Consider the following 14,610-nt stretch of genomic DNA (forward strand, 5'->3'; position numbering starts at 1 on the left):
GATTGCTTACAGGCGCCCATTCCATTTTGTTACTATGCCTCATAGTTTATGTAAAGCTTCAGTTCTCTGGATGGATAAAGGGTTTTGTTTTTTGTGGTGGTGCTGCGAGTTAAGCTCAGATCCTCACACATGCTAGGCAAGTGCCCTACTACTAAGCTGTGTTCCCAGCCTCGGGCAAGATTTCTTTTTTGTCTTGCTTTGTTTACATCTGTGTTCTAAGCACCATGAAGAATACTTGGCATGTACTAGATGCTACAAAAAAAATAGTGTCTGAGGTACTGGATAGAGAACTTTGCCTGCATTTGTGAGGACCTCGGTTCAACCTTTAGTACTGCAAAAAAAAAAAAAAACCCTGTTGGATATATATATATATAATTCTTTTTATAATTTGTAAAGAAAGACAATGTCACACTCTACAGAATAGACTTGCCTGAAACTCACAGCAATCCTCCTGTCTCAGTCTTCTGAGTTCTAGGATTGCAAGCATGAGCAACCTAGCCTGGCTTATATTTCATAATTTTTTGAGACAAGGACTCACTATGTAACTCTGGCTGGCCTGGAACTTGCCAGGTAAACCAGACTGAATGACCTTGAACTCATGGAGATTCACCTGTCATTGCCTCTTGAGTGTTAGGATTAATGGCAATCATTCCTGGTTCATAATTTTTTAAAGAAGGCAAAAAGCCTATTTTAACCATGATTCCCACTTGGTTATCTTGGCTGGAATTCATTCTTCTTTTTCAACTCCTATTACCCATATACCCTTATATGTAATAAGCATATTCTGTGCACATTATGCATGTATAAGTGAGTCTTAGTGATTATAAATCCATAAAGACAAGGTATTCCATTTCTCTCTCTCTCTCTCTCTCTCTCTCTCTCTCTCTCTCTCTCTCTCTCTCTCTCTCTCTGTCTCCCCCCCCCTCAGCTGGCCTCCACCTCACAGAGATTCACCTGCCTCTGCCTCTGAAGTTCTGGGATTAAAGGTATAGGCCACCATGCCCAGCACATTCTCTCTCTTTTTTTTTAAATATCCATGCACAATAGGTGATATATTATCTTGCAAAGTAGATGTTCAATAAATGTCAGTTAATCACTTAATGTCCCAGGTGACTAGGGCAAATGAGAAATCAAACCTGTGCTCTATAACATGCATGTAAAGATGAAAAGGAATTATGTGACCATTTGCTGGTTTTCTTTTTTACAAGTGAGAAAATTGAGGTCAGGGATGTGTTTTTCTCAGAGTCACATAATGAATTAATAACTTCTCCCAATTAGACTTTGCTTGTAATCCCAGCACTTGGGATGTGCAAGTAGGGGTATTAGGAGTTCAAAGCTACAAGAAAATCTGTCTCAAAAAGGGCATTTTGGGTGGGATTACACTTGAGGGACCTAGCACAGGGGCACACGCCTTTAATCCCAGCACTCAGAATGCAGAGATAGGTGTTTGAGGCCATTCTGATCTACATAGTGAGTTCCAGGACAGCCAGGGCTAAGTAGAGGGACTCTTGTCTGAAAAAAACAAAGCCAGACAAACAAAAAGGTTCATATTTATGGACATAATGTAATGTTTTGATCTATATATACATTATAGAGATTCTATCCAACTAATTAACATAAACATTATCAAATACTTGTGTGTGTGCACGTGCGCGGGTGGAGAGAACCTTAAAAATCTATTTTAGTAGACTTGAAATAGCCAACACATTAAATGTAGTCACTATCAAATGAAATAGATTACTAAAACTTATTCTTGCAATCTAACTGAAACTTTGTATCCTTTGATCAAAATCTTCCTTTCCTCCATCTCATCACCTGACAATCCTTATTTTCCCCCTTTGCTCTGTCTTTCTCTTTTATGTTTCTTCCTGTGAATCCTTCTGTCTGAGGTTTCATACTTAACAGTGACGTGCCTGTACGATTTTGATTTTTCTTCTTTGAACTACTGTGCCTCCTGGCCAAAGGCAAATATATCCAAGCCAATCAAGATTCTTTCTTGGTGACCTTTGTGGAAAAGAACTCATGGAATTTCGATATGAGGGACGCCAAACCTCCTTCTATCTTACCAGTCAATTAAAAAGAGCCTCGGTCCCCTGAGGGTGGTTAACCAATCCGAGGATAGGAAAGATCAATCTCATTTCTTCGTCACTCTTGTGCAGGGAGGCTGCTAGCCAGTTAGAATCTGCCACTAGAAGTCATTAGGAAAACTGGCCAATCAGGCCAACCTTGTTACATGGCCTGGTCGGAAGAGACTCGGACTGATTGGAAAGGATGGTTCTGTCTCCACACCCTTTCATTCCTGGACCCCAGGTCCCTGGCTGTGGTGAAGACCGATCCTTCCCAAACTCAGGGTTAAGAAAACCTTAGACCCTCAGCTGATCTTGTCTGGGATCGCCCCTCCCTTACATGCCTCAATCCACTTTTTGTCAGGTCCCTGCTCTTTTTATGATCTAATTTCTTGCTTCAAACCTCGTTGCAGAGGCCCTCGGGATTCTCATCCTCCTCACAGATTACCCATCAATATGTCAGCTAACTGGTTTTGCATGGTTTATGTGACTGAAAAGTTTTTGTGATACTTGAATCTCTTTCAGGAGATACTGTGCAAGGACCTTACAATAAACAACCTCACTAGAACAGGGCGAAATTGAATTGCAATGATCCTAACTGTAATACTGACGATAATGACTATGGTGATTATTGAACTTTTACCGAGTACCAAACCTTTTGCTAAGAACTTCATGTACATTATTATCTTAATAATTGGCTGCAGGGTAAGCGCTGTTATTATACCCAATTTTAAAAGGAGAAAAAATGATTTAAAAGGGTTAAACAACTTGCCCAAGGTCGCACACGATTTGGGAACCCAGGTTTGTCTGAAGCCCACTACTGGGGCTAAGGAAATATCAGACAGCAGGATGAAGTCACTTCTCAAAGGAGCCGGGCTTAACCCCTCACGGGCCCCTTCTCTGATCCACCGTCCTCAAGAGATTTTTGTTAGCGATATACGAGATACCAACAGCTGCAGCCCCATTTGGCGGTGATGGCTGTAAGAACAGTGGATTGTGCCACTTAGGGTCTGAAGCTGAGAGCTGAAAGGAATGCAGTTTTGGCGGGGCGGGGAACCTCAAAGGATCAACTCTTAAACCCTTGCTAGCCAGCCCTCCTTAGCTCACACAGCATCTCAGGCCACTTAGTACTTGGAAAATACCTGTTGATTCCTCAAGATCCCGCCCTTGCCCGGGTCAATAGCTGGCACTGGAGGGAGATTTGGGGACTTCAGGAGAACCTGTGAGAATCTTAATCCAGATGAAAAGGAGGGTTTAGGTAAAGCGGGGAGCCACCCACACACACACCCTCTTCTTCCATTTCTCCCCACTCTTTCCCTCCCTTTCAGGAGCTCAGGGCCATAAAAATGCAGATGGAGGATCGGTGTGAAATAACGGGCCCATATAAATCCCTCTGCCGCCCGCCTGCAAGATGGATTGGCCGCATTGAAATTCCTCCGCGAGGATAATTAAACTCGGGGCCTCATCCGGGCAAAATTACATTCCTGTAATGGCGTCGCTCGGGGTCCCGGGAAATTGCTCCGTGGGCTTTCAGCGGCGGTTTTTATCGCCGGCCGGGGTGTGCCTGGCTGCGGCTCGCCTCTCCTCCGGGACCGTAAAGCTGCTGCCGTGATTTATCCTCCCCTTCTCCCAAATCCGATTAAATGGAGGAGCTCGGGGCCGGGGCGCCGCGGGGCCGAGGGCCGGGAGGGGGTGGCTGCTGGAAGGACTGGGCCAAGGAGGGGAGGACAAACGGCCCCTCAGAGGGTGGCGGATTTGCCTTTATTTACAGCCGAGGCTTTCTTTTTATTTATTTATTTTTATATGGGTTTGGTGAGCTCTTCCCGTCTGTCTCGCGCTGTCGGGACAGCTAGGCTTCGGGGCTGGGTCGGCCTTGCAGCCTCTTCTAGGCCTGTCTGGCCCTGCGTGGACACAAAGGCCCGCTAAGCTGGGACTCGCGCTGGGAAGCCCCCGCCCTCTACTACCGGGGGAGGGACGGGCGAAAGGGCACTGGAGAAAGCAGGAGCTGGGAGAGCACCTTGAGGATGGCTGATTATTTCCAAGCAAGCCTGGCAGAGGCAAATTGGTTACCTAGGGTGACCTCGTACCCCCCCTACTGCAGGTCACAGGTGCCGTTATCCCTAGCTGGCTCCAGGACTCACAAGAGGGGGCTTCGGGCCATGTTTACCCCATATCTTCTGACTCGCACATGCTGGTTTTCTCATGCTCGTCAACGAGATAAGAAAAACAGTCTGCCGTGGTATTTTGCTGTTATTAGTCCATTGGGTCAGTTTCTCATCTCCTATCCAATGATGCCAGGGTCCCCAGGGCGACAAGAAACTAGGAGTTCCGTGATTTTATCCCCCCCCCCCCCATCCCTACTGTATACTACAAGCAATTTCCGAGTAGCCTGGGTTCCCCTCCCCCATTGCAATTGCGCATGCTCGGAATGGGGACTCGCGTCCAAGACTCCCAATGCCGCACAGTTCGCACCGTCCGCCACGTTGCGGATCGGTTTTCCTGGTTGAGTTGGCCTCTCTTGCGCGCTGGACGGGCTCCTTTTGTAGTTTCTCCTCTTGAACGCCAGGTGGAGAGCTTGTCCCGAAGGTACCTCCAGCCCGGTAGGCGGTGCTGTGGCGCTGGGACCGAGCCTAGTGTTCACTCTATCCGCGGCAGGGCAACTCGTTGGCTGTGGTCGCGCATGCGCAGAGCCTTCCTTTGAGCGCTTTCCCGCGCCCCCGCCCCTCTCTGTCTTCTCTACCCTGGGAGCAGGTAAGGCCTTGAGGCCTCGCGTCCTCTTCGCGCCGCGCAGGCGCGCGCTGCAGTGTCCCTTGTGCGGACGCTTGGCCACCCTGACCTTGCTAGCTCCCACCCGGGTCGTCGCACCCTCGCGGCTGCTGGCATCCCCGCGCCGAGAGCGAGCGGCCCCTTCCTCGTGTCGGTGACCTCTAACCGCACGGGCCTGGCGCCATCTTGGGTGTCTCACGGGGGTTGGGGGGCCCTGCGGCCGGCGGAAGGCCAACCCTGGCCTGCGTGTTCCCGCCGGGCGCGAACCAGGCTTTGTGGACGCTCTTTCCTCACCCTCAGGCCTTCTCACCATTGTCAAAGCCCCACAATCTCTGCTGCCTCCTGTCACCCTGAATCAAAGTAGCCTTAGTCTTTAGAAGCCTGCACACTTGGAACGTCAGAACTTCTGGTTCTCGAAGCAGCCAAGCTAGCTCATGGTCCATAGCCCCCATCACCTCCATACACATCCGTCAGTTTGAAGTAAACTGAACGCGGTAGAAAGGAGAACGGCTCTGTGAACGGACGGGCCACGCGTGGCATGGGAAAGCCAGGGCAGAGGGAGGTGTTTCCTTAAAAACTGGTTGCTACCTGCCTCATACGAAAGCCCTGACGTGCTAGTGAAGTTGGAAATAAAGTCTTAAGTGGTGGGTTAGGCGTGGAGGTTTCTGTTACCCATTGAGTCTAGAAGAAAGTGGGAGAGGTCCAGGCCTTTAGGAGTTTCTACCTGCCAGGTTCCCTGTCACATGACATTCAGATTTTTGCCAGCAAGACAGAAAGGTTTAAAGTACAGAATAGTTAAGTGGATACCCTTCTAACTGAAAGGCGGGGTGGGGTGGGGTGGGGTTAGTTAGGAGTTGTTTGTGGAAGATTTCTTAGCTCAGGTGTGGGTTTGCCCAGGTTAAGTGACCACTGGAAGGACTTGCCAATTGATACTCTTAGGTTTATTACACGCCAGCAACAGATTATACTATTTACATATGTTAATTGTCAAATTTAATCCCCTTTGGGCTTTTTTTCTTTTTTTGACTAGTTTATTGAGTACACTGCAAGCAAGCAGTTGGCTGGATAGTAACTAGAATACCGCCAGAACTATATCTTATAAGTGATAAAGTTAAGACTTAACTGTTTCTGAAAAATGTCTTCCCTCTTATTTTGGTTGTTTTGATGTTGTTGGTTTCGGTTTGTTTTGGAGACATCGTTTCTCTGTAGCTTTGGAGGCTATCCTGGAACTCGCATTGTAGACCAGGCTGTCCTTAAATTCACAGAGATCCACCTGCCTCTGCCTCCTGAGTGCTGGGATTAAAGACCTGTGCCACTACTGCCCAGTTTAGTTTGTTTTTTGGTTTTTCGAGACAGGGTTTCTCTGTGGCTTTGGAGGCTGTCCTGGAACTCACTTTGTAGACCAGGCTGGCCTCGAACTCACAGAGATCTGCCTGCCTCTGCCTCCCAAGTGCTGGGATTAAAGACGTGCGCCACCAACGCCCGGCTAGTTTGGTTTCTTGAAGACTTGTCTCTATATGTTTGTTGTTATTTTCCTTGAGATTAGAAATTAGAACTCCACGTGGGATTGTTGACTCACGGTTCGTGTCTCGGTAAACATTAGACAATTTAACAACAATGTTGGCCTCGAACTGGTGACCTTTCTGCATCAGGCTCTCCAGTGCTAGGATAGCATGCATCCATCATCATGCCCAACTTCAGACTCCCTTTATTGTGTGCAAGCATGTGTACACACTGAGAAGTTAACATAGAGGGGCATTTCCCCTTTACCTTCATTTCTTGAGACAGGACGTCTTACTGAACCTGAAGTTTATCATTTCAGCTAGACTCCTAGCCAATGAGCTTCAGGTATCTACCTGTTTCCATGCACCCAGCTCTGGGGCTTATAGATAGGAACTAGCCCCTGCCTTGTATGTGTAGTCTGGTGTGGCAGACACTATCAAGTGGACCATCGTCTCAGCTCAAGCTGCCCTGTATTCTAAAAGCTTTAAAGAAGTCTTGGGCTTTAACTCAGTAGAACATGAATGGTTGAACAGCAGATTTGGGGTTAGGCTGCACTGAGGTTCTGAGTTCTACCTCCTGTGCCCTCCCCAAAAGTGAAATTACAGCCAGGTGGCAGTGCCGTACGCCTTTAATCCTGACACTTGGGAGGCAGAGGCAGGCGGATCTCCTGAGTTCAGCCTGGTCTACACAGCAAGTTCCAGGTCAGGGTTCAAAGCTACATAGGGAAACCCTGTCTCGAACCCCCCAAAAAAAGTGAAATTACAGAGTTACAATCCAAGCTCTGCCACTGACACCTCTTCAGTGTTGTTGAGACCATGCCATTGTGTGCCTTAAATAGAAGGACAATTGGAAAACTTGTTTAAAACATTGACATCAGAGATCTTGACTAGGAAGATCTAAGGGAGAGCCAAGAACACATTTTTATTTTTAAATGTTTCTAGGGACTGGGGAGATGGATTTGCAGTTAAGAACATCTGTTGCTCTTTTAGAAGTCCCAGGTTTGTTTCCCAGTACCCACAGTTCCAGGGAGTCCAATGCCTTCTGACCTCGGGCACTAGGCGTGCATGTGGTACACATACATGCATTCAGGCAAAACACTCATACATCCAAATTTTAAAATGTTTTAAGTTGTTTTATTGTGTGTGAGCATGTACCATGGTGCACTTGTGGAGATGAGAAGACAGTTCTTGGAAGTACCTTCTTCCACATGTATTCTAGGGATCAAACTTGTTTAGTCAGGTTTATAGGGCAAGTGCTTTTACCCTCTGAGCCCTAAGGTCTTAACTCTGTAGCCCTGGCTGTCTTCAAACTTTCAGAAGTACTGCCTCTGCCTCCTGAGCACTGGGATTACAGGTGTTAGAGCCACCACACACTGCTAGGTCTCTAGTCTTTAGGACATACCCTTTCTAGGCCCAGATACTGAGAGATGATTTTGAACCTGGAAGGACTAAAAAAAACTTAAGGGACACGTGAAATTACTTTGACAGCCATAAATCATGAGACTGTGGAAATGGGTGTGTTGTTGTTGTTTTTACTTGGGGTTGTGGTGGGCTGATGTCACCTGTAGTGATGACCCAAAACCCATCATTCTACTCTGTGAGGTAATTAAGCTTCCTCAAGCCCCTTCTCGGGAATAAGGATGAAATGTATTGAGCAGGGAGAGTGTTTACAATGCTGCTGCTTATTTCCAGCTCTCCTGCCTTGGCCCCTCACCCCTGAAAATGTATGCCTGCTCCAAGTTCATCTCCACCCGCTCCTTGGTGAGTACATGTTATGGAAGACTCTTAAAAGGAGAGTGCCAGAGTCTTCCAACATTTTAATATGGGGAACATGACATTATCATTCATAAATGTGTCGGCTGCCTTCATAGCTACGCTGAGGTGCCTGCAGTCTACGGCCAGCCATAGTTTGGACATGCCTGTTAGACCTTGTGCTTCACAGATGGGTTGAGGAAGGTGATGAGGGTCTCTGACAGAGAAGGCCCTTTGCTATGGATGCTGGTAGGAATGAATGTTTGCTAGGCATTCCCCTGACCTATATTCTCTGGAGGCCAGTTAATTTACACTCAGATCATGTAATTTCACTGCGTGTTCCTGATATTCGATCCTAGCCAGACATGGTAAGCAAACTGTTACACAGAGTGTACATTGTATGTGGGTTCTAATCTTGAGTGGGCCTCTGCTATGACTTTATTCTGTGGGTGTAAGTCTGGGAAAGAAACTCAAAGACACTATGAAAAGGTGTTGGGCTCAGATGTATCAGGATGTAAGAAAAACTATTAAGATAGTGGAGGCAGTTCATTCATCCATAAGTGAAGGGTGCAATGATGTTAGTAGGTACTGTTACTAAGCACCCTGTGTGCCTAAGGCTACTTACCAGTTTGTATACTTCCCATTCATTCCTCCAAGCCCCCTGAGGGATTGTTCCCACTTGACAGGTGAAGAAATAAGCTGAAGACCATTTAGTAACTTTGGTTTTTACGAGACAGGGTTTCTCTGTATTGTTTTGGAGGCTAACCATTAAGTAACTTAACCCTCATATTGCATACCTGAAAGAAAGTTAACATTTGGGGTTTAACATGGCTCAACAGTTACAAGCACTGTTGCAAAAATCTTAGGTTTGGTTCCTGGCACCCATGTGGTAGCTCACAATCATCTGTAACTCCAGTTTCAGGGAATCTAGTGTCCCTTCTGGCCTCTGTGAGTACCGGGGATCCACAGTGTATACAAACGTACAAGTAGGTAAAACACTAAAACTTTAACATTAGAGGGCTAGAGCTATGGCTCGATTGAGAGTGCTTGCCTAACATGTACAAAGCTCAGGGTTGAGTCCCTAGTACAGAAAAGAAAAGAAAAAAATCCAGACATAGTGGCTCATGTCTGTAATCTAGAACTTGGAAGAGTAAGGCAGGAAGACTAGTTGGCACAAATTTAAGTCCATCTTGGGCTACAGTAGATCCTGTCAAAAGACAAAGTATGTATGTCTTATTTATCTGTAAAGGTCTAGCTGTTAGCTGCCATGTATTTTGGTCAGAAAAGGCTACCAGGCAGAGATAAAATTTTTCTTACATCCTGATACATCTGAGCCCAACACCTTTCTACAGTGTCTTTGAGTTTGGGGTTTGTTTGTTTAGCCCTGGCTGTCCTGGAACTTGCTTTGTAGACCAGAGTGGTCTCAAACTCACAGAGATCCGCCTGCCTCTGCCTCTCAAGTGCTGGGATTAAAGGCGAGTGCCACCACTCAGCTAGACAAGGTGAATTTTGAATATGGTTCTTTATGTCCATTTTCTTTCTTTCTTTCTTTCTTTCTTTTTTTTTTTTTTTGGTTTTTAGAGACAGTTTCTCTCTATTGCTTTGGAAGTTGTCCTGGAACTAACTCTGTAGACTAGGCTGGCCTCAAACTCACAGAGATCTGCCTGCCTCTGCCTCCCAAGTGCTGGGATTAAAGGTGTGCGCCAACGCCTGGCCTTCATGTCCGTTTTCTAGAGAAGGATATATGTACATTCAGGGAAGAGTGCCCTAATCCTTGGCTTTCTCCTTATGAACTGGCTGTTCCCAGTAAACATCCCCCTTGTTGAGTGAAGCAAATACTTCTAGGGCTTACATTTCTTCTGATTCTCAAGGGGGTAGAAGAATACAGCACAAGTTGAGACTTCTATGGACTCCTAAAAGGAAGTATACTTTCTTTCCTTAAAGCAAAACCTGAAAGCAAGAAGATAGCGTGGCTCCTGAATTCAAAACTTGCTGAAGTTAGGAATGGTACTGCATGTGTGAAGTCCCGGTACTAGAGATGCAAAGCAGCAGAGTTGCTGAGCCTGTGGCTTCAAGGCCAGCTTGGTTAACGCAGAGAAAGATATTTTTGTAGAAAATTAGTTTATGAACATTTTTGCCTGTGTACCACATGTGTGTCTTGTTCCCAAGGAGGTCAGAAGAGGGTGTTGGATCCCCGGAGCTGGGGTTGTGGATGATGGTGACCTACTGTGTGGTTTCTGGGAATCAAACTTGGGTCTTTACAGATGTTCTTAACTACTGAGGCATCTTCGAGATCCGCCTTCCTCTGCTTCCTGAATGCTGGGATTAGAGATGTCTGCCTGTCTCTTAAACGAAATTTGTTAAAAGAAAGAATGATTCGAGGGTCTGACTAAATTTGAAAGAATGGAAGAAACATCGGAGAACATCCTACTGGTTCTGAAAGTCACCTCCGCAGCTTTCCTTGACCTTCTTGTCCTTGTTATTCTACTAGATCAGGAGCACCTCTCAGCTGCTGAGTCGTCCCCTGTCTACAGTGGAGTTGAATCGACCACAGACGAGGACAGATGAGGTACCTTGAGGTGGAGTTGGGACTGTGGTTTGCTGGTGAGGGGTAAAGAGGGTTGCCTCCCAGAACCAGTAGGGGGAGTGCTGAGGACAATCACCACAGACTGAAATGAAGGATCCATTGACTTTAGGAAGAGATGGAAGGCAGTTAATATTAATGCTCTCTCTATGTTAGAGATTGCCACTGGCAGTTCCTGTTTTGGCATGCCACTCTCAACTTCCATCACTCAGCCTGAGCGGAAGAGTTGGCTCAACAGTTCAGAGCACTTGTTGCTCTTGCACAGGGCCCTGGCCCATTACTCAGCCCAGTCTACTGACTAGGTATGGGGGTCAAGAACAGGCTCATGGCTCAGACTAAACACTAAACTGTACCTGCATCGTTGATTTAGACAGCCCAGCAGTTTGAAATAGTATAAATGTTTCCAAAGCAAAACAGGGTTGATAACAAAACCCTACCTTCTGTCTGCCTCTTCTTCACAGGGCCTCAGCAGCTTGGCAGCCCCTCGTTCTCTGACCTCACTCATCCCTAGCCGCAGCTTCCAAACCAGCGTCATTTCCAGGGACATTGACACAGCCGCCAAGTTCATTGGGGCTGGGGCTGCCACAGTTGGGGTAGCTGGCTCTGGGGCTGGGATTGGGACTGTCTTTGGGAGCCTCATCATTGGTTATGCCAGGTAAGATTACCTGGGCTGTCTGTTAGCGCTGCTATGTGTTTCAAGGGTCAGGTCTGTCCTATACAGAAACCCCTAGCTGTGTGTTGTTATTTTTTATTTAAATTTCTTTTGTTGTTGTTTTTGTTTTTCGAAACAGGGTTTCTCTGTAGCTTTGGAGGCTGTCCTGGAACTCACTCAGTAGACCAGGCTGGCCTTGAGCTCACAGAGATCCACCTGCCTCTGCCTCCCAAGTGCTGGCATTAATTTTGGACACAGGGTTTCACTGTGTAGTCCTTGCTGTCCTAGAATTCATTCTAGCTTCGAACTCACAGAGATCCACCTGCCTCTGCTTCCCAAGTGCTGGCATTAAATGCATATGTCACCATTGCCCGGCCTCAAATTAGTTAATTAAAAATACAAGCTAAGGTTGGACTTGGTGGTGCACACCTTTAATTCCAGCACTCAGGAGGTGGAGGCAGGCGGATCTCTGTGAGTTCAAAGCCAGCATGTCTACAAAGTGAGTTCCAAAAAAAATACAAGCTAAGGGCTGGAGAAATGGCTTAGGGGTTAAGAGCACTGACTGCTCTTCCAAAGGACTAGGGTCCAATTCCCAGCACCTACATGGCAGCTCACAACATGTGTAACTCCAGGATCCAGCACCCTCATACAGATATACACATAGGCAAAGCACCAATAAAAATAAGAATACATTAATTAAAAACAGAAGCTAAACTGAACCTAGTGGCGCACACCTTTAATCCTAGCACTCAGGAGGCAAAAGTAGGTAAATCTCTGAGTTTGAGGTTATCCTGGTCTACATAGCTAATTCCAGGATACCAGAGATTCACAGAGAAACCCTTCTTTTTTTTTTTTTTTTTTTTAACGGGACAGGGTTTCTCTGTATTGTTTTGGAGGCTGTCGGTCCAGCCCGGCCTCGAACTCACAGAGATCCGCCTGCCTCTGTCTCCCGAGTGCTGGGATTAAAGGCGTGTGCCACCACCTCCCGGCCTCGAGAAACCCTTCTTGAAAAAACTAAAGAAAAAAGAAGTAAGGGGCCAATAAGATGGCTTAGTGGGTATAGGTACCTGATAGCATGATGAAAGAATGATCCACCTTCTACAAGCCGTTATCTGACCTGCACGTGGAGGTAGTGGCACACATGTGAGCACACACGTGCATACACACCTAAACATTTAAATTTTTCCCCTTCATAATGCTCAGAGCTCTGCCTCCTGAGTGCTGGCATTAAAGGTGTGTGCAGACACGCCCTGCTTTATCATTTTTTTAAATAAAATTAAAGAATACAAGCTAGGTCTGATGACATAGACCTATAATGTCAGCAGTTGTGAGATACAGGCAAAACAGTCAGCAGTTCTAGGTTAGCTTGGGCAACATGGTGAGTTCAGGCCAGCCTAGGCTATTATGAGACCCTGTCTTAACATAAAATTGAGGTTTTTAGTTCCTTTGTTGTGTCATTTCTAGTGCATAGAAGCCTTAGTTAACAGCAGACACAGCATATGCACATTGCTATAGTGCACATGCACTATGTTGAACAGGGACTGGCAAGTCTAAACCTGAGGGCTGTATTTGGACCACAACTTGGTTTTCTATGGTTGAGTTAAAAATGGTTTCCATTTGTTTTTGTTTTTAGACAGTCTTAACTGTGTAGCCCTGGGTGCCTCGAACTTCTGCTTTCCCAGTACTGGGATTAGAAGTGGGATCACCACCTAGTTTCTTCATTCTTTTCTTTAAAAGTATTTTCAAAGCAGCAAGAAGTTTTCTATGTTCTTGCAGGGAAGCAACAGGGTTGAAAGTGCTGGCTTGATACCTACCAGTGTGTTCTACTGTATGCTCAGTTATGCTTGCACTCTGAAATAAATTTAAGAGAAGAGACTCTGTGGTCCAAAAAGCCTACAGTGAAAAACCCTCTGGCCCTTTACTGAAAAAGGTTGCCATCCAAGGGCTAGTGCTCAGGCAGTACCATAGCCTAACTGCTGTTTTCCACATCTCTGGGAGTTCCTTTTGTTGCTCCTGGGACAGCCGCCTCTGGTCCCTGGCACCTGAAACTGTTTGGTCTCCATCACCCCTGGGCAAGTCACTGAAGAGCTAAATTAGTCCTCTGGAGGCCAGCAAGTTGCCCCAATGTCTGGGGAAATAGGGTTATTTCTTTCAGAATCTGCTTTAAACAAGAAGCCTGATTACTTTTGTGTCCATAATTCTGCTCAATTTGTGTTGGTTTACCTTGCCTACAAGACTTCCATAGGTACCAGACTATATTGACTTTCAAAGTTGGTCTGCCAGTGTCCTGTTTGATTCACACCTGCTTTCTAGAACAGTGTTAAGGCCATAGAGTTCTGGGACACAGAGGGTATGAGCCACAGTCCATCTGCAGTTTTGCTTCTGTGTCCTGTTAGGGTTCTGCTGCTTGAGAAAAGACTGTCACTTTGAGTATCCCTCCTTCCTGTTCTGACTCTGAATGTTAAGTATTCAGGCCTAAGGTCTTAAGTTACTGTGATAGTAGGAGTTATCCACTGGGGAAGGTAATGTTTACACATGAGCCACATAACAGCATCCTAGATCATTGTTTACCCCCTGTTGAAGCATTATGGGGAGAATCTGGGTACATTGGGATCTCGTAGATATAACATGAGCTTGAAGGCAATTCTGAGAGTCCACCTTACACATTTATTTGGCCTTTGCCTTTGTAGACTACAAATTCAGACTTGTCTTCTCTCTCCCCAGGAACCCTTCTCTGAAGCAACAGCTCTTCTCCTACGCAATTCTGGGCTTTGCGCTCTCGGAGGCCATGGGGCTCTTTTGCCTGATGGTGGCCTTTCTCATCCTCTTCGCCATGTGAAGCAGCCTTCTCCACTTGCACCTCCATAGCTTTTTCATGTCCCGTCTGCCCTGTGTGTTCCTTTTCCTGTACCTCCCCGGGAAGTCTGGGGAAAGTGCTTGGCTCAGGGTTTGACAGAGAGAAGACAAATAAATACTGTATTAATAAGATGTTTCTTGAGTCTCCTGTGTATATTTCTTTTCCACAGTTGGCTGAGTGCCTTGGTGAGAGAACAAGGCCCAGTGGTGATAGCTCTAAACTCTGCAGGGATCTGGAGGCTCATTCTTCTAAGATTTATTTATGCATGTATTTTATGTACATGGGTGTTGTGTCTGTGTACGTCTGCATAGCAGAAGAGGGCATCAGGTCCTATGGGACTACAGTTACAGACTGTTGTCAACTACCATGTGGGTGCTGGGAATTGACCTCTGGAAGAGTAGCCAGTGCTCTTAACTGCTGAGCCATCTCTC

General features: G+C 46.3%; 1 protein-coding gene across 2 annotated transcripts; it reads left to right on the plus strand.

The window, feature by feature from the left end:
- The first annotated feature begins 4,253 nt into the window (after window positions 1-4,253).
- On the plus strand, window positions 4,254-14,310 carry Atp5mc2 (ATP synthase membrane subunit c locus 2). Of its 2 annotated transcripts, none has more exons than XM_040753709.1 (5): window positions 4,254-4,331; window positions 8,027-8,095; window positions 10,578-10,655; window positions 11,132-11,325; window positions 14,047-14,310. In XM_040753709.1, the coding sequence occupies exons 1-5, from the start codon at window positions 4,269-4,271 to the stop codon at window positions 14,159-14,161; spliced, it is 519 nt and encodes a 172-aa protein (XP_040609643.1). In that variant the 5' UTR covers window positions 4,254-4,268; the 3' UTR covers window positions 14,162-14,310. The 2 variants fall into 2 exon arrangements, with proteins under 2 accessions (XP_040609643.1, XP_040609644.1); XM_040753710.1 differs by lacking the exon at window positions 4,254-4,331 and adding an exon at window positions 4,678-4,817.
- Window positions 14,311-14,610: the final 300 nt, after the last annotated feature.

Source organism: Mesocricetus auratus, unplaced genomic scaffold (genome assembly GCF_017639785.1).
Source record: "Mesocricetus auratus isolate SY011 unplaced genomic scaffold, BCM_Maur_2.0 Super-Scaffold_100010, whole genome shotgun sequence".
NCBI lineage: Eukaryota > Metazoa > Chordata > Mammalia > Rodentia > Cricetidae > Mesocricetus > Mesocricetus auratus.